Here is a 27,783-nt window from a genome sequence, read left to right as displayed (position 1 = left end):
TGGTGGAAAAATGTCTGAAAACCAAAATACTTTGCAACAATCAGAAAATGGTTACTAATACAATGAACAGTAGTGGTTGAACAAGATTGCCTTGTTAGACAAAATAGTTCGTTAACCATACTAATTATATAGTAGTGAAAAGTGCTGTATATAGTAATGTGTCAGATGGTGTTTAGGATCAGTATTAATTATTGAATATTCAGAGTAAAAAATACAGTGTTTTTGCCTAGAGTCATAATTAACACAGCTTTAAACTGTATAGATATTTACACATAATCAGTAAATGGTAAAGTTAAGACTGTATTTATAACTTTGGCATCTGGTGAGTGTGAGTTACAGCAGAATCTATTTCATGACTATTAAGCCATTTATTTATCATCCTTGCTTATTTAATCCATAGTGCATTTAGGAGGCAGTGGTTTCGTTTTTTTTTGTTGTTGTTTTTAAGCCTTACTGTTCTTTGTGCCAACTATTTGTTTTGCAACAGCAAGTTTCACCAAGAAGGCTTTTCCACTTATCAGACATTTCTCAAACATTAAAAAATGTGGAAACAACTCTGTCAGATACGAGGCTGACAATTTAATATGTCAGGGCTATATAGGAAATCTGTGAGAAATTTGAGCAGCTCTGTAATACCTCTAAATTGCAAGAGTAATCTTCCTGCAGAAGCTTTTTGTTTCCAGAGCATTTACAGTATCTGCAGTGAATAAAATAGATATTTGGACAAACCCCACATACTACTTCTTGTTTACATTATTCTTTAACCCAAAATAGTGAAAGAATGATGTTAATCTGAGTACATGCAAAATAATAGCTGCCTTAGTCTTCATTTTGTTGCTTTCTGGCTGTGAATGCCTTGTAGCGTTGATCTTTCACAGGTCAATTACATCTTAATACGCTTTTATCTCTTTCAAACTATTTCATACTTAATAGATGGTAGTAGATAATTCCGTGCTATAAATCATTGGGGCCAAAAGAATTTTTTTCCATGCAGGGTAGCCAAACTGGTGTGTGTAGGAATGTCTTTATGAGACCCACAGCTGTGTGCAGTAGAGCACTGACTGGCGTGCAGTGGAAGTAATGGGTTATGCTACTTCTCTCCCTCTTTTGAAAAGAAAATATAACAGCTTGCTGTTCCCTCAGTGTGTCATCTGGCCCTCTGGTGGCCATACAGTAAACAGAGTTCTTGCCTGAATAAAAAGGTTTGGCACCTCAGTTCTACATCAGTGAAAGAAAGGGAGTTTTCTTCATTAGCTGGAGCTTACTTATGTGCATGCACACTTACAAAAACATTTACCTGTCTGCCTTATGAGAGGAATTTGTATGCTCCAAGATGACTGCTTTCTTCCCCAGTTCTCAAAGGTGCATTAATCTCTATTAATTAGTCTATTCCTGGCCAGGAGATTCTTCAGTACTTACTTTCAAAAAATATAGCTATACTTTCTGGTTAGATGATCCCACAAACTGAAGCTGTGTTGTGAGATCACCTGGTTGCTCAGCAGAGTAGCTTTCATGCAGTCTGAAGAATGATCTAATTCATCTGTACTTAGAAGTTATCCTCAATGCCAAGTTTCTTGAGGTATGAGAGGAAGAAGTCTGCCGTCCGTTTTTGAATACCATGTTGATGTAGACCTGGCACAATATCTGGAAGCTGTTTAAAAGTCATAGAACAGAGAAAGCTGCTAGAGAGATGCAGGGGTTTAAGTGTTGATCTTGTACATGGTGCACCACTTCAAAGGGCAGAGAAGTAAAGGAATGTAGTTTTAGTAAAAGTGGTGCTTTTCAGGTCTCTCTGTCACATACTTGGAAAAGTTTCTCTCATTTCATACTTGGCTATGAATCATTTGTTCATGTTATAACTATTAATATTAAAAAGGCAGGCTGGAAACTTGCAGTAGTCTGTTCTGTTAAGCTTTATTCAACATCTTGACTACCATGAAGATGGTCACTTCAGAATTTGGTTTCTAGCCCTCTTTGTTTTATTAGACTTCCTCCACTTTTGCTGAGCTAGTTTCTTGCCCTGTCAAATTCAACTGGAGAGCAAGTGATGGGGCTTCTATTTTAGAAGGTAAAACACTGGAAGTTGTTTGAAGGAAGAAAAAGGGTAACAGTTTGTTAATTTTATTTGACTTAATATATACTATGTTCCAACTGTAGATGCCTATTCTGTACTATGGTGCTCTGATAGGATGTAAAATGATTTAATTATCCTATATAAAAATAGATTGCCTTTAATGCATCACTGTTCTCAGGATTACTAGTCTGCCAAACCTATGGTGAGTAATGCCTACCTCACGAGAAACTAGAGGGAGAAGGAGTATCTGTCTACTCATCCAGTTCTGAGTTGAAGTTTGTGTTCCTGTGTTCTTGTGTAGTGGTTCAGCCTTTCTTCAAAACAGCAACTCTTTATAGGCAGTATATATCTCAGTGCCTAAGACTTTCTCCTAAACCAAAAGATGTGCTTTACTTAAATTAGACGTCCTTCAGGCATATGTTGATTATTGGATGTCTTGGTCTTTCATGGAGAGACTTCAATAGATCACATCCATTTTCAGCAAGGCTTGCAAAATGGATAAACCTAACCACTATATCCACAAGAAGCAGCCAGCTACCCATGGGTATGACCCTTTTTTGTAAGGAATTTTTATTTAGTTAGACATTTCTTTTGCTTGGCATTCTCTACGGAGTGATGATCTATCAGATTTGGATGGTTCCCTTCTGAGCTAGTAGACAGCACGGGTCCTTGAGATGCAGGAGTGAATTAGACTTCCATATGTAATAAGGCTTACTGATACATCCATGGCTGGAAGAAAATCCTGGCAAAACACTAGGTATTACTTAATTTCAAGTGTCAGCTACTGTATCTGATTGCCGTCACAGGCGCTCTGTTCTGTCACTCTCCTTAATCTTTAGTTCTTTAGGTAATTGATATTGTGCTGTTTCCAACTAGTGATTTAAAGACTATTTAGCCAGTTGTGGTTTTCTGCAGTGTTATTAAACTGTTGAATTTGCCTTTGGGAGATCAGGCACTCTTACTTGCTCTCACAACACTTGTTCTGCTCTTGCTTTTCTTCAGCTACCCACTTTAGTGTCCTGCTGCAAGTAACCTGTAAGCATGGGACCTGCTAAACAAATGTTTTGTACGCCATTTGCTTTTTGTATTGGTTGACTGTATCACATCAAGCAGTAAGCTAGTGACCTGTGCTAAATCCTTGTGTTCCTTAAAGTATTAGATTTCCACTGGGTTTTGGTTGGTTCTGGTACTTTTAAGAGAATGATTTACATTGTAAAGCAAATATTGTAAAATTCTGAATATATCTGTTAAGTGTATATGCTGCAGCTCATAAATTCAGCTAAATGCCTAAATGAAAGTCAGTTTCAAATATTCTAGCCTGCATGGAAACGCAGATCCTGCTTACTTTCTGTACTGAAAGCAATTGTGAGAACAGACTTAAATGTTTCTTTTGAACTGAGCCTTTAGTTGCTTTTTTCTTAATATTTTTAAAAGAACAACTCAGCTTCTTATGTGACTTGCCCAAGTACTCTAACATAAGCTAAAAGGTAATTTTGTGATCCTTGTTGGGATGTGTTACTTCTCCCCTCCCTACAAAGGCAAGTAGAATGGTTCTCTGATTGCACTTGAAATTGAAGTGATCTGTGCCCAAGAAAAGTTTGAGCAGAAAGATCCATGCTTTCTATAAGCTCACAATAGGCGTTTTAACAGAGGGGCAGGTTTTACAAAGAGCTTAGACGTCTCTTGCAGCAGACCTGTGTAAAGGTTTTTTTGTTTTGTTTTGGGTTTTTTTTTTTGCCTCTGCTTCAGTTTTATTCCTGGGATATAGGGCCTCAGATGGAACAGTTGGGAAACATTTTTGGCTCAGACTATGGAAAGTGGGTTTCCAAGCCAAGTGGTTAATGATTGCACCAAAGTTATTCAAAGTAAGCCTTCATTTGCAGAACTATTAGCTAAAGCTTGACTGAAATGGCATATAGGAATATCCTGCTGTTTTCAGTAAACCAGAAGGTTGTCTGACTTGTGAATTGCCTAACTTTCTGCAGGCTTTCAAATTCAGAGTTTCTCAGAAGAAAGCTGTTAAAAGGTTCTCAGCAATAGATGGGTTGGAATGAGAAACTGCATCTCCAGCAGCTTTTTGTACAGGACTGAAACTCCATTAAGTCTGATTAGCTTACTCGTTTCAAGAGTGGGAGGCAAGATGAAAGTGATTTTTTTTTTTACCACCCCCCCCCCCCCCCCCCGTATTGCATGAAGGTAATTTGAACTGATGGGCCTTTGACATTGTCAAGGCCTAGGCAGCAAAGGCGTTTTTAATTGTTAAACTTGTTCAGAGGCAATATAACCTGAAAAAAATTTCAGAAGGTGGACTGTGAGGAAGCTGTCTGCTGGTTTTTGAAGATGAGACCATAAGCTGTGAAGTCAGTGTGTTGGCTGCATACTGCATAAATGTAATTCCTGGAGGAAGGCAAATAAGATTAGAATTTAAAACTACCAAAGTAATCCAGTAGTCCCCCACCTGAGGGAGCTTTTGTCCTCTTGTAAGAGGTAATACCGTGTTCTTGTAAGACTGGAAATCTGAAATTAATCCTGAAACTTGTTTTTTAAGCATTAATTTTTCACAATCTGGTCTCCTGCTTGTGTGGTTTGTTTGTTTTTCTTTTCTGTGTATTAACCTCACCCTTTCTATTCTTTCTTATTTATTTCATGAACGGGCTTTACTGCTTATCTAGATAATTAAAAACCAACAAACAAAAAACCCCAAAGTATCTAAGCAGAAGGGTCTCATCCCCCTGCTTTTGCAAGCTGTTTTGTTCACTTGAATTATGACTAAAATGCTTTTTCTGTATTAGAAAGACCCCAGGAAGACTTCAGGTCTTACCAAAGAACAAAAAAATGTTAATGGATGAATACCTATCAGACTTGCTCGTGTCATACAGCTTAATACCTGATTGAGACTGTACGTATGGCTTCTACAGAGATACACTTTGGTTTTGTTGTATTTATTCCATCAGTTCTAGATTTAAAACAATGTGTTTACACCAGAGACTGTACAAGTATGATTTATAGTTTTCCCAAATCTGCTAATCTTGAAATATTTAAGTCACTGATGATTAGTCATGTGAATTTACAGGTTGTAGAGTTTATGCTGCAGAAAAAGAATGTCTGCCTAAATTACATACAAGAATAGCTCATATCTCTAATTCTGGGGCTGACTTCTAAGTTCAGAATGTTTTGTTGGCAAAGGTGGTGTCAATTTTCACCAGTGATCTCTGTAGTTTTGCTATTGCAGTAGACTCAAGCACTTTGAAAGTCTAAGATGTTGCATGTTAATTATCAAGTGAAAGAACTTTTAAAGTAGTGCCTTTTCTGCTCAGTGCTTGATTGAAAATACACGCATGCATACAGACTTAGTTCCAGCAGCCCTTCTAGTCCAGGTAGCATATGAGCACTCTTAAATGAAACAGTGTTCGTATTTCTATACAACCCAACAGTAAAAGAAGAGCATCCCTGTTACGCTGATGTGCTTGCAAGGCCAAATTCACTTAAATCTATTGAAGTGTATTGAACAAAACTTTGCTTTAGCAGTCTGAGAAGACTTTTGCTTCATAGAAACACTTATTTCTTTGGAACTCCCTACTGTGAATGAGACATGAAGATGCTTCTCCGTAACTTGCTAGTGTTGCCTAATTTTTGTTCAGATTGCCTCAAATGTTCTCATTTGTGAGGGGAATTAATACTTGAAGTTGCTCCATTTAAAGGGTATTCCAGTGTGGAGTAATTCCAACTTTAAATACTTTGTAAGAGTATAAGCAAATGTTTATATTTATATTATATGCATGAGTATCTTAAACTTTCCTAGCCTTGCTATGGCTTTGGGAATAATAGAGCTTGGCATAGATTCAGGAGGATAAGGCAGGCGTAACCCTGAGCCAGAAAAAGACTGAATTTGTTGTTTACTATTTTGTTCGTTTGACACAGTAAAATTATAGTTACAGATGCTAAGATTTTTTTCTTTTTAGAGAGATCAAGAAAAAAGTGAATTGCCACTCCCTGACAGTTTCTCAGAAATTATGGCCTAGTGATAGATAAAACTGGTGTTAGACCTTTTCCTTTTCTGTGTGACTTCGTGTTGGTATGACTGTCAATGCAAAAAAACCATGTTTGAATCAGGTACCTTCAGTTTAGCAAAGAAAATCAGGAAGATGGTGGCACATGGCTGTGAGGACTGACTGTGCATATAACACCTTATTTCCTGACTACTTCTGTATACTTTCCAAAAGAATTAGAAGGATGGTAAAACCACCAGTTTCAGGCCATATTGGGATTTTGTGCATGTTCAGGAAGGTGATGAGTTATTGTGATAACTTGGACCAATCTAAAATGTAGTAACTTTGTAGTGCCTGAAATACTGTTGTGGATGTGTTGCAACTGGAACTAACTTAGTCTGTATAAAAGATAATACATGTTTCAGAGTAAATAGAAATTATTTGGAAGAAGTTGAATCAGGGTACAGCAGCTGTTCCATGGTAACGTCCTTTTGATAGTTCTTCATAGTATGTTTTGTTCTACTTTCAGTGTAAATACGGAATTATACTTTCTGAGCAGTATATGGAGTTGTATTGATGTGATTTGTACATATTATTAGCTGTGACAGTCTTCATTTTTTAAGTTTTTTTGAAGGAGAAGTTTGTCCAGACATTTTTCTAAATTTTTTAGTGGAACTTGTGAGAATTATTGAGCTACTGCTGCTTGTGTAAATTGTGTTAACTTTAAGCTTGTGTTTAGGTGATTTTATTTTATATAATGCAGTAATAAGTAAATAAAAATAAACAAAAGTTTAATTTTACCAGGGGAACATGAATGTGGCAGCTCTATTCAAAGAAATCTTACCGTCCAGGAGGCAGCTGCGTATTTAAAAGTAAGCAAATGAGGTATTTTTCATTGGTTGTGTATAAGATTTGTGTAAGTTATAAATTGTAAGGCCTGGTTTCATATCTAGTTGTATTGACTAAAATTTGACTTGGTATACAGTGTTATTTGGAAATGTTTGGAATTTATGTCTTTAACATATGCTACTTTATGATTTTTATTTGGGGGTGTAGCAAGATTTTGGGGGAGAGGGAAGGTGAAATAAACTGGCTTAATTGCAATGGAAGCGTAGATGATAGTGATTCAATGGCATGCAGTTTTTTTCCCTTTAGTTAAAACACCAGGGCTTAAATTGAATTGATGGAGATAGTTGACCAACATGAAAATCATAAATTTATGAAATTCAAATCTCTAGAATCTTCTCCAAAAATCAGTATACTATGTTTTGAGACTTAGTAGAAAAGGATACTGTCGTCTTTTTTTTGGGAGGAGAGGTTGACATGTGGCTCTGTACAGCGGCCCTGACAGGCAGCAGCTGTATGGAGACACCATTCATGGATGCTTTAAATAGAAATGGTGAAAAAAGGCATTTTTGTTAACTTGATAGGTGTGCAGTATTATGAAATCCCACTCTGCTGTCATTCCCCTGTCTCATTCCCCAAATAAAAGATTACTTTTGCCTTGTCTTGACAGCTGTAGGGTTTATTTTAGCCCATGCTGGTGTACCCTTCAGTGGAAGACTACTTGAAGCTTTTAAAAGGCTGAGAGTATAAGATTTCTTTGATTGGATGGGGGAGTTAAGCTGATGTGACTTGATATACAAACGTGTAGAAATTTTACATTTTGGCAAATGTTTACATAGTGGACAAAAAGGGGCAATGTTAAAGAGCATCCTGAAGAAGCTACTAACACTGGTTTATGGTTTGGCAATGATATTCTATATCTGCTAAAACCAGTGCATTGTGGGAATACATTGGAAAAAATGAAGCTGATGCCCGATAATTGATAGACTTACCTATCTATTGTGCTGAAAGGATGACAGTTGTTATCATAACCACTGTTTTAGCTCTGATAAGCTCAAATTTCATATGAAAATTTGTTACTTTGTATGAAGTCTCATTAACCCTACAGTTCCTCATTTTGGGAGTATAAATATAACTCCTTGGCAGAATTTCAGTGTTCAGTGATAAAACTGTAATAATTTACTCTCAGAGTGAAAATAACAGTTACTGGTTTTTTGTAAGTGCTTATCCTTTAATTCTAGGCCAGTTACATTATGTGAGGTTCAAAGGAGAGATGGAGATAAATCTTTTTGGAGAGTATAATTTCAAATACAGTAGTAACTTCCATTTTTGCTTTTTTTTTTTTTCTGCAAAAGAACATGCAAAGTGAACTATGGAGACAGCCTTAGCTCAAACAGCAGTAAATGTTCTATGATAGCTGATACCAACTAATTAAAAAAAAAGTCAATTTCTACATAGTAATACCAGTTCTTGAACTACAACACTGGACTATTTGCAAAATATCAGTTAAAATTTATTTTCCTCAAGCTTCTTTAAAAAAAAACCAACAAAACAAACCAAAACAAAAAAAAACCCCACACCAAAAAAGCCCCCACCTGAACTGCTTTTATAGGACCCATTTTCAGCTGGGTTTATATCTGGTTTTTACTCTTGAAGTAGATTTTCCATGAGCACCGCCTAGTGGCTGAATAATTTTTTTCTTGCTGTAGGTTAGAATTATTAATAATAAAACAGTGAATGTGCCTTGGCTTTTCAAACAGTCCTTAATTTGAGGAATGCTAGTAACTCAGATACCTGCTCATAGCATGTATAGATTCACTTTGTGTAGTGAACACTTATGCAAAATCTGAAGAATCAAGAACAAAACCACGTAGTTTTGGCTACTAATCTGTGCAGTATCTGAATTTTATTGTGGCATGATAACTTTCTGGTTATTTATGGAATTACTTATTAATATTCATCTTTTGACAGAATTTAGATCCAGAATATGAAAGTGTACTTAACACAGCATTACAATGGATCTTGAATAGTGGGGAAGACGTTGGCATAAAGTAAGTGGTCTTTATTTCTTATCTTAATTTCTTCTAACAGAAGGCATCCTTTTTCATAAATACTGTATATTTTTTAATAGGTGTCTCAGCAATGACCCTAATGAGATGGATGTCACTAATGTGACAGATGTGAAGTATCTGGAATCCACTAGTCCAAAGATGTCTTTCAGGTGTCGTTTTCGCCGTGCATTTGTTAATGTAACTCACAGATTATCAATATTGCTTTTGGGTAAGTTTAATTAAAAAATCAAACATTTTTTGTTATAACTTGCGTTTATGTAAGTGAACAGGGAGAAGTAAACAGCATGTTTAGAGAAAGTTTTTATTCAACCACAAAACTTGGAGTTCCTATCAGTATCTTGATTACAGTGCAGTTTGCTTTGCACTTCTGTTGCATCACTGTATTTTCACATTGGTTGCTATCATCTGCTGCTGTAGTCAGCTGAACGTACTCATTCTTTGGGAACTCTGTCTTTTTCCCTGCCAAAGCAATACCTTGTGGCTTTCAAAAATTCCAGTTTGAACTGATTTGAAAAAGCAAAATCCTCAGTAAAAAGACATGATAGCCTTAATTTTGAGGATATTTCACTGTTTTTCCAGGAACTTTGGAAACATAACTACAGAAAAGATGATTTTCCTAGTTTTAGGAAAAGTTGGGATACCCAACGTGGTTGTCACCAAAAAGTCTTACCTCTCAGATGATGTTCTGAAAATGTATCTAGTCCTTCAGTAAGACTAATTTGTTTAGGCTTTGATAGTTCTCTAGTTAAGCTTCAAATTCTTTCAAGTTTATTTAATCTTAACCATACTGAAAACTACACAGCATAAAAATACGGCTCAGCTGAATGCAGACACTTCAGTCCTTTTCTTGTGGCTGGTTAGAAATATTGAAGATGCAGTGTTCATCTCATGCACCTATTGAATATTTAATACTTTTTTTTATCCCAATATCTTAATAATCTCATGCTTATGAGCAGAAGACTTGAGACTTTCTTCATGAGCTTTTTGACAAACCAAAAGAATCAAAGGCAAACTGTCGCAGATTGCCGTCTTCCTGTTAATAGTCAGTGTGAGGGTTGAATTGGGATGCAGAGATGAAACTCAGTGTCCAAGTCAACCACTGGTCTTATCAGTCATGCTGAGCAAATTGCTCCTTGTCTTAACTTTCTCATCTGTAATTAAGGTTAATAGGAAGCACCATTTCAAAAATAAACCATTGTATAAATGTTATAAATGTTAGATGTATTGTCATAAACTAACACCCATTTTGGCCTAAAGTGGTGTCCCCCGGTCTTTTTGATGTATCAGTTAACATTGCCTTGTGATCACTGGTATGCAAACCAAACTATGTATAATTTGTGTATGTGTGGTTTTGGTGGTGGTGTGGTTTTTTGGTGTTTGTTTTGTTTTTTTTTTTTTTTGTGGTGGTGGTTTTGTGGTGTGTGTTTTTTTTGGTTTTTTTTTTGAGAGATCACGGGCGTAGTGGTGCCCTCAGCCTGAGATATAAAAATCTTATTCCTTCTTCTTTTCTGCTTATGCTGTTGGCCTTCCTAACTAGATTGTCCTTTTGGGGAATAATCTTTAAAGTAATAGAAAAAGAGCATGCAGTACTTTTGTTGCAAAAAGTACAAATCTGTAGCTGAACTGAAGGAGTCCAAGTTAATTAGTTTTGACTGGTATATCTAAAGCATGTGACTTGTATATGAATCAGTGAATATTGTGCATTTTTAAATCTTTAACATGTTCTAAATTGTCAGTTTATGTGACTTTTGATATGACTTTGAATTTTTCCAATATAATTGTTGTACTGTTTTTCTTCACAAATGTGTAAAATTTCAAACCACAGGCATGGGATACCAGGCTATTGTTAAAACAATGAAATGTTTCTCTAAAGGTAACTGCTCTTCAAAGTTTAAGAGTTCATGTTGCTGTGTTAGTAAAAATAAAATATTGACAGTGAGTACAGTGTATTTCACTAGCTTTGAAACTTAAGTACTTCAAAATGTTAGCTAGTTCAGCTAACTTCTGAAGTATGTGCTGTAAACCAATGTTCTAATACTGTTTAAAGAGTATTATACGTCTTAATGCAGGTATAGCAGTGGTTTGGGGAGTCTTGCACTACATGAAATACCGTTGGGCAAAAGAGGAAGAAGAAACGAGGCAGATGTATGATATGGTGGTAAAAATCATAGGTATGGCTTTTTGTGTGACATCTGATGTATCTGTATCACCTCTGTATAAGCTTTCAAAGTACTGGCATTAATTCAGTTATGTTTGCTGCCTGTTTAGTTGTCAGTCATCATGCTGTTAGAGTTCTTGGTCAAATAGGTGTCTCATGTGCTTTGTTTCTCTCTTTAAAAAAAATAATAATCATCCTTTAAACCTAATCAAAGCTTTTGGTATAAAGATTGTAATTTGTGAATTACATCAACATGGCTATAATAAATTTCCATTGTCTTGGCGGTATTTTATCTTATTATTGAAAGCAAATACAAATGCGATGTTTGACTGTAAGTAGGGGGTGGCATGTTGCTTTCTGTACCTGTTTTTTCAGCGATCTTTAGCTAAAATACCCACTCCTAAAATGCGTGTTAGTTCTCAATTCCATCCTTAATGCCTTTTCATATAAAAAGCAGCTTTTTAATTAGTCACTTTGAGCAGAAATTATGTTACTGAAATAGAATGCATAATTCAGTTCTGAAATTCTGCCTTTCTACTTGAAGCCAAAACGTTTTCAGCAGTTTGTGTTTGTAGTTTTTAAGCTCTGTTTTGGGCTGTGTTTTTACTTAAATTGTCTTATTCCTTTCACCTACGGCAATTATCGTAAATACAGAGATGGCAGACAAATTGGAGCTGTTTTCTTGTTTTTACCATTTTCCTACCTTTTTTGTTTGCAAATCAAGTTTTTTTGGGGTGGAGGGGAAAGCACTTTATTTTCAAAGGTGACTGTCTTGGCTAACAGCTAAAAGTACCAATCAAGAGTAAGTGCAAGAACTCTTCTCCTTTATTCCAAAGTTATTTGGGGTACTTGGAGGCGCTGCGTGTGGTTAGTTTTCTTGATTTGCTTTCAGCATGGTTAGGAGGAAAAATGCTTCAAATGCTCAAAACATCTTAACTACTGAAATTGGGAGGGGTCTTCAGAATAGCTGTTCATTGCCAGAACTGCTATTTTTCTTCATGTTTGCATGAACTACGTAGTTACCAGTCTTTCTTATGGTGTCCTCAGATGTTCTGAGAAGTCACAGCGAGGCATGCTCTGAAAATAAAGATTTGCAGCCTTACATGCCGATTTTGCACGTGCGTGATTCTCTAATACCACCTCAGGACAGGTATGTTCTCACTAGAAGGTACTGAATTTTCTTATGTGTAATTAAGGAAAAATAGTAAAAATAAATTGGTTGATTAACTAAGTTAATTTCAGTAGGTTGCATAGTATAATATTTCAGAGATTCTTATTGACACAGGTGGGGGAAAAAACCATTGGATTTCTCTTACATGCTGGATGTCAGCTATGCAGGTTGTTATAATGCTAACTTTGTAATTCTTGCTTCAATTTTTAAGGAGGAAAATGAGGAAAGTCTGGAATAGAGCAGTTGACTTTCTTGCAGCAAATGAATCTAGAGTTCGCACAGAAACACGAAGAATAGGTGGTGCCGAGTTCTTGGTTTGGAAATGGATGCAACCTTCTGCAGCATGTGACAAAATCTTAGTAATACCATCGAAAGTATGGCAAGGCCAAGGTATTGAAGTTCAGTTATATTTTACAAATATAATTGTTTTAATTTCTGCAACTAACTTTTAAACAGTACTTTGCGTGAGTATTGTTATGTGAACTGACAGTGCTATTTCTCTATTATCTTGTTCAATAGACTTTTTCTCTGCATTCAGTGTCTGTCTTGTTTTCAAGCAAAATGAGCTTTTCTGTTACAGCTGCTGCAGAAATACAGCAGAGGGCATGTAGTGAAAATGAGTTGCTTGTTCCTTTTCGTGAATTTTAAAAAATACTCTGTAGTTGGTCAAATTCTGACATGCCTTACTCTTAACTGGAAGTAATGTAATTGGTTGTATCTGACAGCAGATAAATTGGAGCTTGTAGACTTGAGTTTCCTACTGTTAAGTTATCAGTCAGATACTTAAAGACAGTTTGGAAGAAGAGGTATTTCTTTATTTTGAAAGGGAAACTGCTGGGACAAAAGACTCTTCAGTCAGCAGAACATGGATTTTGAGCATCTTCTAGTAGTCCTTCCTTTCTGTCATAAATGTTTTTCTACGCTGTGCATTTGTATTTAAAGCAAAGCAGCAAAGTTTTTGCTGTAATAGAGGAGGCTGTTGTCATACACGGCTTTTTCAGTGGTCTGTCACTTTTCAGCTTTATCATGGAGCCAAGTGGCAAGAATCCAGTGGGTTTGCAGTTGTCTGGCTAGTTCTTTTTCTTTCTGACTTTCTTCCTGCTAAGCTTCAGTTTATGGGGTGGGCCTTTTTTTGTCAGTGAAAAATTGAAGCTAGAAGACTTGAATTCTGGGTTGCAATAAAAAAGAATGTTCTTTTCTATCAGTGTCTGAATGTGAAGGTAAATGTTTAAAGTGGAATCTTAATTGCCACATTATGTGTGGCAAATGTTGTGACTCTTAAGGAGTCTCTCTTGCCTTACACTCTTTTGTAATGCTGTATTGTCTCTCCAGTGGGACTGAAATAAATGCTGTGCAGAATCCTAGTTTATAAACTCACCAGCTTATTTTGATGGTGAGGGAGGAGGGAGTGGTTGCTTCTCCAGTTTTTAGTTCAACTTTTTAAATCAGATGTTGTCAAGGTTGTATCATGCATTACTTCCATGGCATGGAACTAGATGCTGAAAAAAGCCTGGTTAAAAAACAAACAGACTTTCTGCTCTTCCTAGTCCCACTTAAAATGAAAATTCCCACTGGCAAGCAACTGCATTCTCATCTATGTTCTTCTAGAGTATGCTGATTTTGGTCTTAGTTTAACTAATGCAAGAGTAATAGGCTTCCTTTTTCTGCTTTTTACTGGTATACGTTTTTATTGGTAAGAAACAGTGTTTTTATTGTTTCCTATAAAAGAAGGTACAGTTTTAAAGTAGCTCCTTCCAATGTGATTATTTCCTTTCCAAAGACAGACAGAAAGAGCTTCTTTGTGGCCTGGAACATTTATGCTGTAGCAAGCTTGATTGCCCGAGTAAAAGTACTGCTAACATTCTGGTTTTGTCCCAGCCCACTTGCATGTTTTCATAAGTTCTACATATGCTTTCAGCCCTTGGGTCTTAAATTTTGCTTTTCTGTAAGTTCAAAGCAAAAAACGAACAATCCTTTCTGTAAACTTGAAAAGTCAAATATTTTGAGACATTTTCAGGTACTTGGCATGTTATCTGATGAGGCTCTTGGTAGTCTTGGGGCCCATTTCTTGCTTGTCTATCCAAATGTTATATCGGGATATCATTATATACTTCTCAAAGTTATGCTGCTGGTTTTAGCATTATGTTTCTCATATTAAATCATTCAGTGGAAATGGGGGCTGCTTTGTTTTAAAATAAGTTGTGAATACTACTGCAGGCTTGAGGTTCTGCAGTCATTGTCTTGCAGTAACATGGCATTCATTCAGCTGTGACAACTGTATTGCATGATTTCATTTTCTCAATATTTTAGTTAGTAAGTTTATTACAAGAGTTCAAGAGCCTTTTCTTCATAGGACATTGTCCATTAAGGATGTGCAAGTGCTTTAAGTGTAGTCCAGAAATGGTGGGTCTGTTCCATCTCTGTAATACTGTAATGACTGATTTTCAAACACTTAAATTGAACATAGCTTCTGCAAGCTGTGTATATTATAAAGCTGAATCCTCTGTGTAGTTTATTGTTCAATACAGGCTGTGAAACATGACACTGCAGTTCTGGAATTTCTCATTTACTACTCATTTGCTCTCAGTTTTTCTTGTCCTGTTTGATTGCAATATAAATCACTATAACATTCTGTCCTGTATTAGAAATCAGACTGGATTTTACTCCATCTGGAAGACTTCTCAGAGTGTGGTGGCTCAGGTTCTACTTTGCTACATGCAATATATATTCAAGACTCTCAACGGAAGGGTAGTTTCCAAAACTTCCTAGAAAGACAGCTACTGTAGTAGCTACTGTTTAGGTACCATCTGAATTTGAGTATCTGATAGCTACTTCAGCATATTGTGAATGCGGACAGAATAACTTTCAGCTGTGGCTTTTAGCTGTACGTTGCCTGGAGTATATACTTAAGATTCTATGCTTTCTGTTGAATAGGATATTAAGACCTGTCCTGTTTCAGTTCTTTTAATAGCAATTTTCCTAGTTTTCTTGTTATGTTTGTAGTTCAGCAAAGATCTTTGAAGAATTGGAAATGCATGTTTTGGCTCTAACAGAAGGACATGGAAATAGGGGTGGCTGAAATTACGTAGGTCATTTGGGCTCTGTGTATCTTGGTAGACAGCAGGCAAAGGCAATTTTCACATGCAAAGGCTCTTTCTATTTTGTGTTCCTTGTTTTCATACGACTGTTGGAAATACTTCCATTACACAAGTCTCATACTTCTTGCACAGCTGTTTCTTGCCTCATGTTAGGAATTCTAATGTATGTGTCGTTTTCTTCATTTTTGGAAGTATAAATCAACTGGAATTAAGTTCATCCTCCAGTTTTGATGTTTGAATATAGAAGTTCATAAATCTAAATACTCTTCAGGACTGCTAGGTCCTGAACAAACTCAGTACATACAAAGTCAGAATGAATTCTTGGTTTTGAATCTTTTGAATAAATTTCAAGGTCTCAATTTTTTTAACCTTCTGAGATCTGGTAGTGCTCTGTAGCAGAGCACACCACCTAGAGTATGTGCAATTGAAGAAGAAAGCCTCTTGACCTGTCAGTGTTTACTAGGATATTGGTAGATGATAGCATGCCCTTTAAATAGGGGATCTGTAGCATGTGTGAAGATCTAGGCTCTGCTGTCTGTTAGCATCTAGAGTTCAAGCATCACTGTGGCATTTTGTCCAGCCCTTCAGAATGCAGCCTGTCTTTTGACAGGCAGTTTGTGTTTTGGTGGTTTGTTTGTTTGTTTTTACTGGGTCAGAATAAAGTCTGGTATATTTCCTTTGAAGTATTATCTACTAGATACATTAGATGTATCTGTCAAAAAAAAAAATTGATAGGTAAGCTCATTGTAGGATGATGGACAAATAAGTGATGTTTTGAAAACAGTTGACAAGAGAATTGTCAATTGAAAAACAATCTTGATCATGCCAAGGTGTAATTTAATTAAATCAATGGGGGGAAAAAAAATACATTTCTAGTGTGTTCAGTTTGCTTTTGCAAGAACAGATACTATTGTCCAGATATCATGCCTTTGATAACTGGAGCTCTACAGAAAAATAGGTAGGCAGTGCTCCAATGCAGCTAAGCTAACAGCAATAGCTAAGGTTCCTTGACAGTTCTGGAGATGAGATAAAAAGGTTCTCTGAAGTACCACATCTAGGGTGATATTTCATCCTGCAGCATGGAAGATGACCTATTACCTTGTGTGAATGATACCCCTCTTCCCTGACTTGTGAGAATATAATCCTTTCTCCATGTTAAAAAAAAAAAAAAAAAAAAGGCACTGCTCTTAACTATTGCAAGAAAACTCTGGATTTTATGCTTGTTGTAAAATTCTGTATCCATCCCATGCTGGTCTTCTATAGCTGAACTTAACTGTGTTAAACCCCAAGTCAACCACACTCTCCTCTCTTAATAACATCTGGTAGTATTTTGATTTCAGTATCTTTCCTGTTTACTGGAGAACCTTGTGTTATGTGGAAGTGCATAACTTCAACATTTTCAACTAAATGTTTTATCTTTTTGTTCTTGCATTTGATAAGAAGGGTTAGTACTTAATAAATTACAGTGATCTGTGGCTTAACGTGAATAAATCTGTTCTTCAGAAGCATGGTTACCTATATTTGATGCAAGTCTTCAACCCCATCAGGTACGTGAAATCCACATCTAAAGATCTGTTGGGCTGTCTTACAACCCATGGTGGTGATACTGGGGAATCCCTTTAGCAATAATCCAGTATTCATTCAAGAGGTGTAGAAAGCTGTACTACAGTTTTTTAATGTTCATTTTGAAGTCTGTGCAAGAACCGCTTCTTCCATTGTAGACATATTCCTGTCACAGTGATAAAGAGATTGTTGAAAGCACATGCTTTTAGCTGCTGCTCTTTGAATCTGGAATGATGCAGTCATTCTCAGTTTAAGGTAATAAACCAAAGTACATTATGATTGAAATACAAAGCGTCTTTCTTGTCTTGAAGATGCTCACTAGTTCCCAGGAGGAATTTCTGAAAGTCCTAAAGACTTTCTTGTGAGTGACTTCCTGCACAAAGTTGTGCTTCTGCTTTCCTATTTCATCTCCACCTTTTTATTCTCATCTTGTAAGTCTTGCTGTTGAGGCCTATTTAGGAGAAGAAATGGCATGTAAGGTACTTACTTAATTACGGTGCAGCTTAGACTGTTGTCCTGCAAGAATGTCTGCTTATGCCCTTACTGTGAGGAGAATATTTTGTATGCCCCACACCAGTGTAATTTTTCAAATAATCGGTACAGTAATCTGAATAGGTTTGTCACTTAAACTTGCTCTTTGGGGGAGGGGGAGAATTAATTGTTATATATGTGTAATGAAATTCAAGCAACAGCTGTTAACTATGCTATTTTGAATTTTGCTGTGTAGGTGCAGCATTATTTTTAACTTGCCTGTGTCTTCCCTAGCCTCCCCTTTTGGCCCCATTTCTGGTATACATTTTAATGCTTATTACTATGATAGCATTAATTTTGTACCTCCCTGATTTCTGTGGCCATTTTTTTTTTCTTATACATAAAAAGCTCCATCTAAGTTGCAAAACTTCCTTTTAATTTACCACAACTTTGAAACATTTTTGAGGAAAAAGCAGAATTCATCATTATTTTCATATGCTGCGCTGCCCTGGGCACACTTGCTCTACTAGTATGATGTTAGATTAAGTTGGTAGCAGATTCGTTTTGTGCTGGTGGTGTGCTCTGGCTGAAGTCATCTCTGCAAGCACCTGAGGTATTCCAATCAAAAGGACATCAAGATGATTAGAAATTGGAGCAGGCAAAGCTTGGGTTTTATAGGTATCTACACTAAAGTGTGAATTCCCCATTTAGTTACTTTTGCTATAGCTCGATGGCGTAGCTCCTGCCTTAAATAACAGTATGGGGTTTTTTTGGAGTTCATAAACAGCTTGCAGAAATGTTGATCCTCTGGGCCTAGGGTCTCTGCAAATAACCTCAGCATTCTTTATCCTTGGATTAAAACCATGTGCTGAATAAACCTAGCTATTAACAATCAGCACATAATTTCCTCAACCCCACGCCTTTTCAGGTCCAGGTCCATGACTAGGCCACCCCAGATCACCTTCTCCAGTATGGTGTGGTGCCCCAGTGTACAATATGCTGGTGACATTTCACCCCCCCTTGATCTGCTGGAGCCAACCTACATGAGTAAGGTAAGTCCATTTATTTTTCAATGTTGCTTAGTTCTGTAAAGTTTTTACTGTATACCCAACGTATAATTTTTAATCAAGGGCAAAAAACTTTACAAAACCATGTGCTATTGAAAAAGGACTTGTCCTTAAACTACAGGCAGCTCAGAGATAGATGCAGTGTCACCAGCATATTTAGAAATCTTTTCCCAAGAAAAAACAGACAGTTGTTACAGACGTTGGTGACTTGGACTCTGTGTGTGTATATTCTAGTAAGAATATTTTTAGTTATTTAGGGAACTTATAGAAGGTTTCATATCAGATTTGGAGGCCACCTTTTCTAATTTCTAGTTGGTAATTGTAGTTTTTTTTGCCTCAGAAATTTACATAAGGAGCAAGTTTGTCTATGCTGTATCTGCAGGCAGTGAATTTTCTCTTGGTTAGTGCTTGTCTTTCACACGCAGTGTCTTCCACATGACTGAATTTCTTCTATGTGACACGGTTTTTGTTGTGGTGACGTACAGAAGAGCAGCAGTGTTTGTGTATTTTGGATACACTTGCAAGATTTTATTTTAAAAGGTCAGCAGTTAGAAGCACAGACCTGTAGTGTCATCTGCCCAAAACTGAGACTTCTAACACTTGGAACATAACATCTTGAATCTGTCAAGCTTTTCCAAAGTAGGGATTGCAAGGCAGAAGCATTAGCATCAGTTTGGAACATCGTTTTGTCTTAAGATTTTTAATCTTGCATTTAAACACTTGAATCTACTCATCTCACGTCTTCAAAGTAAAACTTCCTTCGAGCCTTGAAAGTTGTTTTACCAGGTTATCCCCTTCCATTTCTGTTGCTGCTTTGCCAGCCCATCTCAAGGCATGGAACTACTTTATCTGAACCTGAAGGGCTCCTTTATTCCTTTTCTCGTGGTGCAGTCTTCTGTTGTGACTCCCACAAATAGAACTTGCAAACTTTAGAGAAGCCAGTATTTATTTTAGAACTTCAGAATATATTTCACGGGGTTGTTCAGCTTTGAAAGAGTTACTCTTATTTTTAATTTCCATTTTTCTTCTTACATCTGTTTTATCTTCTGGTGTGTTCCATTTCAGATTTTTGCAAGCTTCTGATCATGTGTGTAGAGCGTTTAGGGTTACAAAAGCTCGATCCTTGTAGAGTGCTCCGTGACAGTTGTTACTGCAATACAGATGCAATACAACATCCATCTAAGCATCTCCCTATTTCTTAGTCAGATTGCCCCAAAAGTGGAAGAAATGAAAATTCATCAGGCAGTTAAAACCGAATGGTTAACCTGCAGCTCCAAAAATTTGCTCCAGATGTTAAGAGTATCTGTCTTTTCATGGAGATGTAATGCAAATACTTTATGGTATCTTTTTCAAATATCCTGAATTTCTTCCATGTACTGTGGCCTGGATATAAGAGAGTGCATTATGTTTTTAAATGTAGAAGTTGTAAATCTGAAAAATTCAGTTAAGTATGGTACGTTTTCTTCAGTGCAGTAGAAGACTCTGGGGAACTTAATTTGCTTGAAGCTTTTTTATATGTGGAAGAAAGTATTCTTTTGAGTAAAACCAGAAAGGTATTAATGTATAAAGTTGACACTTGTTAACCAGATGGTATTATGCCTGTCAATAAATACTATTAAATTTATTTTTCTTTGTAGCATTTCATCTAGATAGAAGAAATTCACCACCAAACAGCTTGACACCCTGTCTAAAGATTCGCAATATGTTTGATCCAGTTATGTAAGTAAAACCAGTTATCTGTCTGTACTTCTGTAATCTTTTGGAAGGGTCTGTTTCTTTCCTCTGAGAGGGGTTTGGAAGAAGTGAGGAAACATGAACACCTTAAGAGAAACATGGATTGTGTAAAAGAAAAAAAAAAAACAACCACAAAAAACCAAACCAAAAACCCAAACCACCAAACACCCCCCCAACTTCCTCTTTTCCTCTTAACATCTATGAGAAGACATGAATAATCTTACTGTCTGTCTTCTGTCCTTCATTGTCTTGCTTTACGTCAATTCTTGAAGAGTGTGGCATTTAGTCAAACTACTTGGAGCAATGACTGATCTTTCTCCGTTAATTACTTTTGTAAATGTTCAATTATATCAGCTGGTAGAGGAGACTCAATGTGGCCTAACAACAGACTGTAAGTTTCTGAAGTATTGTTAGGTATTCTGGTGTATTTAGACTGTTATAGAACTTGCACAGTTTGCATTTAAAAGGCTGAAATTAGATGATTTATTACTTTATGGCAGTGTGACTGCCTTGTTTTGAAGCAAATGGATTTTTGTAGTGGGATGGTTTTAAACAAATTAGTGCAGAGTACTGGCTTCTAATGCTCAGGTGCAATTCTAAAGTATGTACCATGTGTGAATAAGTAAAAAGCCTTGTTTCATGTGCCAAGAGTTAAGGAAGAATAATTTTTTTTTTTGTAGTCTTTTAAAGCTTCATCCACTCCGCTATCCTGTTATATCCCCATTGGCTGTGGACTAGATCATGTTGGGAGCTGGGAACTAACATGTAGGTTATGCCAGCTAATCCTTTCTAATATTTGAAGCCTGTTTTGTCCTGTGCAAAGAGATACAGGGACTCCAGTAACTCCTCTGAAGTAATTTATTCCCTGATGTGATTGTATAAGGGAAAAATGAAGATGCTCTGCTGTCTGATGGAGTAAAAGTGAGATGCTAATTGGGACTGAAGAATATGAGGAGTGGAAAATAAAAGCTATTGATTAGAATAGGGAATAACAGGAAGTAGGAAGGGACACCGGAGTATGGACAGAAATGATTGCAAAGTTTGGATTTATTTCTTCAGCTCTGTTTCACTTCTGTTTCTAGCCACACTTAATAATTTAGTTCATTGCCTTATTAATTGGAAAGCTGTTAGCTAATTTAGCTGTTATCCCTAGCATAGAGAAGAACTCTAAAAAACTTTCTCAATGGCTTTAAGACTTAATGACTGTTGTGGGTAGAGGCCCAAATGTGGCTTTTTTCATAACTTTCAGGTTGCAGTAGGGCGAGCAAGACTGAAATTTTAGGCATTGTTCTTGAGGCAAATTGATCCTCCTGTAGGAGGAAGAAATAAAAGATGAGATTTGCAGAGAATTTTGGGCAAGATCAATGTCCTGTTGTCCTTGCTACAAAGAAGACTTCACGAATTATATTGGTTAGTCTGAGTAGTATTGAAATAAATCCATTCCTGAAGCTTCACTGTAATATTTGTTGTTATGCTGTATTGGTTACTTTATTGTTTCAAAATGTTAGCTGTTCAAAACGTCTGCTGTTAATGGAACTAGTAACTGAGATGTTATTTTTGCCAGAACAATTTTCCTTTATAGCCTATGTCTTTGCTGTAAACTTCCGTGTTTTTCAGTACTGACCCAGTCTATGCCCAGCAAGTGCATTAAAAAAATAAATAAGTTATAGACTAGGAGTTGTTCTTTTTTGGCACTTCTCTTTAGCATCATGTCCAGTCAGCTGTTTTGAACAGTGCAACTTCTAATACGTTTGTTTTTTGTAGACATTTTCTTTTGGAAGTTGACCTAGCTCCGTTACTGGGCTGCTGGATTATTGTTGTAGTGTAGTGGGATACTTCATCCAATTCTACATTGCACACCCCAGGCCATTCCTCTTCATGAGCTGTCTTGCAGAGGACTGCTGCTTAACGAAGTACTTTTTATCACACTCTTGGGTAATCCTGAAAAGAAAGAAAAGAAAAAAAAAAAAACCACAACCAAAAAAACCCAATCCCAAAACCCTCAGTACAAGACAAATTACTTTATTCAACTGCTTGTGTCAAAAGAGGAAGGAGGTTTATGTTCTTGTCCAGATCTGAAAGGGATGAATGCCTTCACTGACCACCTGAAACACAGCATGTACCAGTGATTGTGATTATATTGGCAAATATTGTTTTGATATGTGCCATGAGTGCAAGGTATGCTTAAGAAAATTAAGTTTTTAGCTGCTTTTTTAAGTCAAGCTGTTGTACACTAACAATAAATGACTAAGTACTTTTCAGCAATATGCCAGTAGCTGGTAAAAGCAGCCATCCATAATAGAGGTCTTTTCTCCTGACTCAAGAATCATCTGGGGAATATACCAGTTAATTTTTATTTATCAATGCTAACAGAGTAAGTAATCATCTTTCTACTGCCAAAAGTCAGAAAACTTACCTGGACATTGTGAACCCTCAGACCACAGCAGCAGACTTAAACTTGAGTGTATGTTCTAGGCATTTACTGTGCCAGACACAAACCTGTTTTTTTAAAATATCAGTCTTAAGCATTGTTTGGATAAACCTGTTTCAGTGTTTCTACATCTACCACCAAGTCAGTAAAAAAAAAAGTTCGTAAGGCATGGGTAGCATTCCTGCAAGACTCATATTGACAGCTAATGGAACATATGTGTGCAGGATCAGGGAAGGGCAAGTCATTTGTGTTGGGAGCCTATTTCATTACGGGAGATCCAAGTTAGTTGATAATTCATGTTTCATGTCTCAGGTCTGCAAAACACAAAAAGCAGACTAGACTGAGAATGTGCTTCTGCTTGATTTGCAAATGGGAAATGAGCACTTGGCAGTAATGCAGTGATTTCAGTATTTGGGAGGAATACACAGCAGAAAAGATGATTGCCTACTCTTAACAATATGATCTCTTCTTATGGTAGCTGGCTTTCTGCTGATGAATGCATGCTTCTTGAGAAAATTGACATGAGTCCTGGGCTGGGAGGGAATGCACCAAAGTCAAGATTTCACAGAATGATAGAACAGTTTGGATTGGAGGGGACCTTTAAAGGTCCTGGCTTTTGCAACTTGGAATGACTTTATTTCCCTAACATCCTGAGCACAGCATGTCATAAAGAAAACACTGTTGTTTACACTGTTAGAGAAGGGGAAGAAGACGACTTGTATACTCCCTTCATTTTGAGCTATCTAGTAAAAAGAAAACACTTTTTTTCTTCCAACCTGAGTAGGGTGCATCTTCTCCTAACTTTTGCAGGGTTTTAAATTGTAGGTGTTTTCCACTGGAAAGTCTCTCTCCCAGTAGGCACTTCATTTGGATCTTCTTTGCATTCTTGTGTCCCCCTCCCACTTTTGTTTGTTTATATATGATCTGCCTGTGTAAGGGGCATCAACTGGGAAGTCTGATCCTCTAACCAGTCAAGGTCAAATGACAGAAACAAATCTGACATTCCGTGTTGCCAGAGTCCCTCAGGTGTTGTGTTAGTGTCCTGCTTGACAGATTTAAGTAATGTCCCTGACCAATTAATTTCCCTATGTACATTTATCCCCACCATGTTGGTTTTTTGTTTGTTTGTTTTTTAATGAATAAGGAGGAGGGTAGATTAAACATTTCAAGAATTTTGGCCGTATGTAGAGAAAACTCTTTAAAATTACCCAAAGCTCATGATGGTATTATTGAAAGAGTAAGTTCATTGTTTTTTGTGTAAAGACTATTCAGGCAGGCTTAAAGATGTATTAAGGCTGTTGAAATTGTTTTCCCTTGGCTTAGATTTATTGTATTAGGACCAGGTAGTTCCTGCAGTACCGTCACAAAAGTACATAGACTTCTGTCTTCTCTAATGATGCACCTAAAGGTTGTTTAGTCTTGACAGTAAAATATTTTTTGTGAAAAGCCCCCCCAGATTGGAATCTGATTTTAACAACTTCTATTTCTGGATCTAGATTGGCATGTTCTATCAGTACCCTATGGGACAAATGCAATTTGATGCTTTGTTTGGGATAGTGAATAGCTATTTCGGTGATGAGCAGTGTCTGAATAGCTAAAAAGTTCCTTCAGTCTGCTGAAGCCTGACATGTAATCTTGCTTCTGTGGCTGCTGGTAGAGGTGATGGAGCAAAGGGACAGAGGCCTTTACAGAACAACGGCCAGCCTGTCCTAGCAGCTGAGAGAAGACTAGTTCATGGCTGCTTCCAGTTTCATACAGGAAGGTGATGCCAGGCTGCTGGAAGAGGAGGACAACTCCCTCCCCCAAATACAGATGATTCCTTTTGATTCTTAGGGTTGAACTTTCTGAAGTGGACCGTAGGACCCAATTTACTGACTACTCAAAGGCTAAAGTACTAAATCTGTCCCAAAGGCATTTAACAGAAAATGTCAAGTTACAGAGAAACCAAACTAAGTGGGGAAGGATGAGATTGTTGTGAATGTTTAAAAAAATACTGTGCTTAATTAAATCTTTCATTGTTTGCCTAGGGAAATTGGTGATCACTGGCATCTAGCAATTCAAGAAGCCATCTTGGAGAAATGCAGTGATAATGATGGAATTGTTCATATTGCTGTTGACAAAAATTCACGTGAGGTGACTGTCTTTCTAGTAACATCTTAATGCTTTGTTTATCCTTGTCTGTTGGACTTCAAAAAAAAAAAACCCCAAACTTCTCTTTCTTAATGCAGGGTTGTGTATATGTCAAGTGTCTCTCTCCAGAGTATGCTGGAAAGGCTTTCAAGGCATTACATGGCTCTTGGTTTGATGGTAAGGAATGGGGGTTTATAACAAAACATGGGTAGAAATGACAGAAGATGGGTGCAGTTGGAGTTCGTTTAAATAGTGAAATGTTTTACATGTAAAGTATTGAGCTGTAACAAAAGTTGTATCTTTTTAATAGTCACCACCTGGTAAACTAATTTCAGTGTAATGATGTGTTTGTGTGTATTACGTCCTGAAGGAAAATGTAGTAATACTGAACTAGAAGGTTTCTCTTTTCCTATTTCTTTGCCTCATAGGAAAGCTGGTAACGGTAAAATACCTGCGACTAGATCGGTATCATCATCGTTTTCCCCAGGCTCTTACTTGTAACACTCCACTGAAGCCATCAAACAAACACATGAACTCTATGTCACATCTGCGTCTTCGGACAGGCACAACTAATTCTCAGGGAAGTTCCTGAGAAGACTTTCTACAACTGCTAGGACTGTTACTTGCAACAGGAATTTTCCTGTTTGGCTGCCGTCTTCCTTTTTTAGTGCTTTTTGTATGTAATACTTTAATGAATTAAATAAAAGTTTGAACGTTCCAGAAATCTTGTTTCCAAAGGGACTTAGCAATGAGGCAGTAATACTGAGCTGACAAAAAAGTAAAAGAAAAAAATTGCTTCAGGAAGTTTTCCGGGGCTATAGTAAACCAATGCATTTAAGTTTTGCATGAGGAATACCGAATTCATTATACATTTGCAGATGTGGTGACTGTATTTTTGCACCAAGAAGTGTTTTTGATAATACAAAAGCATGGAGAAAAGATGACTTCCTGTATTTCCATAGTTTCCTGTGAAATAATCTTGTGGGTATTTTGTAACAACCAACCTACAGTTCCTGATGGTGAATAAGTTAAAATTTCTTTTTCAGTCAATATTAGTTTTTTGTTGCTGTATAAGAATCTTTTTCTGCAGCTTAGGGTATGGGGGAAGTTTAATCTGGCATTAGTGGTTGCGTATAAGTGTGAGGGAAAACAAAACTGAATGCGGATGTACTAGGTTTTGTATATAAATGTAAATGCTGGTGGTGGCAAAAATGGTTGTGTTCTGTGAGGATGTCTGCATTGAAGCAGTGAATAAGCTTCCTATTTTATTCAAAACCTGATGTTTTATATGGTTTTGGCTGTACCATGACAAGAGGCCAAATACCTTAAAAGTATTAGATACAGGTTAAATATCTTTTGTAGGTTTTATATTAAAATACCTGACTATGATTTTTGTGAAAGGTCTGATACCAATTGTAATGAATTCAAATTTGTGAGCAATAAAGAAGCAATTGGCAGATACTGGAAAAATATTTTGTGAAAAGCTGTATTTATTATTACAATTGCCAGGGCTGTGACAAAATACCATTGGGATTAAGTGACTTTCCCAATACGTTATAACTTGTTTTAATGAACCAGTTACCTGTTAAAATTTTAAAAGGTACATACTTCCTTGCAACAATTTTGGCTGATGCAAACAAGAAGTACAGCTGACTAAATCTTGTCATTCCAAGCTTGTAAATTTACTAACATTTACCTAGAAGTACAAAATTGTTGCTGAGAAGCTTAGTTGCAAATCTAAGATTATTGGCTTTACTAATCCCCACTTCTACAACAATTTTATCTAATTATCCAGCTGAACATCCTGTAGGAGGTGAGACTGGAAGCACACCAGTCCCACAAATTTTACTGAAACTCACTTTACTTTGTAGATATGATGGATTTGCAGCATGAACTTGCACAAATAATGCACGTTTTTCTTATGGTTAAGTAAACATGATGCACACTATTCTGCAACAGAAAATCCTATTGTGCCTTACCTTTGTGCTTTTGTGGGCACCATGTTTATTATTGGAGAGTTTGTTAACTGAAAAATTTTAAATCCTCAGTTTTATGTCTCAGATGCTAATGAATGAGTATATATAATATATAATCAGCCATGCAGAATTCTGCTTACCAAGGACAAGTACATATTTTTGATGGGTAAGTAGATTGTGCCAGGTCTGGTAGATTTTGATGAGTTTTACTATATACATATATGTATATGTATAATATACATGTATATGTATTATATATATGTATATAAACTAATTTTGTTGTATTTGATGTGCATCATAGTGATTTGTTAACCTGACCTTAGTGACCCCATCTTGTGACCTGTTGCAAGAGTGAATGTAAAAATAGTTGTGGCATTTTAAAAGGTCGCCTCGATGCAAATGCATCTATGTTGCTTCTAAACTATATTTCTTGTAAACACTGTACATTTTATTATTGTAATATGTACTATTATGCAGCTTATTTTACCTTAAACTGTTAAGTTGACCAATATCCCTTCCTGCAAGACAGATGGGAATGTGTGTAATACCTGAACATTTGAGAAAAATCAGATGTTTGTTGTAATTTGTCACCCTGTCCTGTAAAAACAAACAAAAAAACCAAAACAAACTCGAATTAAAGGTTTATTAGGGGTTTTTATATGCGTCTCACCTTCTAGCTATTTGGCTGTCTCTTTGACTGGAATACTTTTTTCGTCAGGGGAGTGAGGGGGGAGGTTAATTAATCATGGCCACCTACCTTTTCGTGTGTGTTAGGATTTCAAGCGGAGCAGGTGCTGCTGCGCGCTGAAGTCGTACCCTGTGGAGCGTCCCTGGAGTGTCGCGTCGCGTCTGTCCCAGGGCCTGCGGCGGAGGCAGAGGTGAAGAGCCTTAGCCGTGTGTTTTCTGCTCGTTTCTTGTATTTTGAGTCCTCGAGGGGATTTTGACAGCCTAACAGACAGCAGAGGCTTTTCTTCGGTCATTACGTTCCTACTGCGCTGTTTTA

The 27,783-nt window shown here is 36.8% G+C and overlaps 1 protein-coding gene across 3 annotated transcripts in view; it reads left to right on the top strand.

Annotated features, from left to right (window-relative positions):
• Positions 1-27,438, top strand: part of LEMD3 (LEM domain containing 3) — a 58,058-nt gene extending 30,620 nt beyond the window's left edge. For 2 of the 3 annotated variants that reach the window (XM_069773512.1, XM_069773511.1), the window contains exons 4-13: positions 6,868-6,935; positions 8,881-8,960; positions 9,041-9,189; positions 11,051-11,152; positions 12,187-12,289; positions 12,522-12,700; positions 20,147-20,228; positions 24,702-24,807; positions 24,903-24,981; positions 25,233-27,438. In XM_069773512.1, coding sequence (XP_069629613.1) covers positions 6,868-6,935; positions 8,881-8,960; positions 9,041-9,189; positions 11,051-11,152; positions 12,187-12,289; positions 12,522-12,700; positions 20,147-20,228; positions 24,702-24,807; positions 24,903-24,981; positions 25,233-25,396 — 1,112 coding nt within the window. In that variant the 3' untranslated portion in view covers positions 25,397-27,438. Of the gene's footprint in view, positions 1-6,867; positions 6,936-8,880; positions 8,961-9,040; positions 9,190-11,050; positions 11,153-12,186; positions 12,290-12,521; positions 12,701-18,370; positions 18,495-20,146; positions 20,229-24,701; positions 24,808-24,902; positions 24,982-25,232 lie in introns of those variants that run through there. The other variant, XR_011322608.1, reaches the window with a different exon arrangement.
• Positions 27,439-27,783: the final 345 nt, after the last annotated feature.

The sequence above is a fragment of the Haliaeetus albicilla genome, chromosome 28 (genome assembly GCF_947461875.1).
Source record: "Haliaeetus albicilla chromosome 28, bHalAlb1.1, whole genome shotgun sequence".
Lineage (NCBI taxonomy): Eukaryota > Metazoa > Chordata > Aves > Accipitriformes > Accipitridae > Haliaeetus > Haliaeetus albicilla.
The sequence above is the reverse complement of the archived record's forward strand: the minus strand, read 5'-3'. Positions and strand labels throughout refer to the sequence as shown.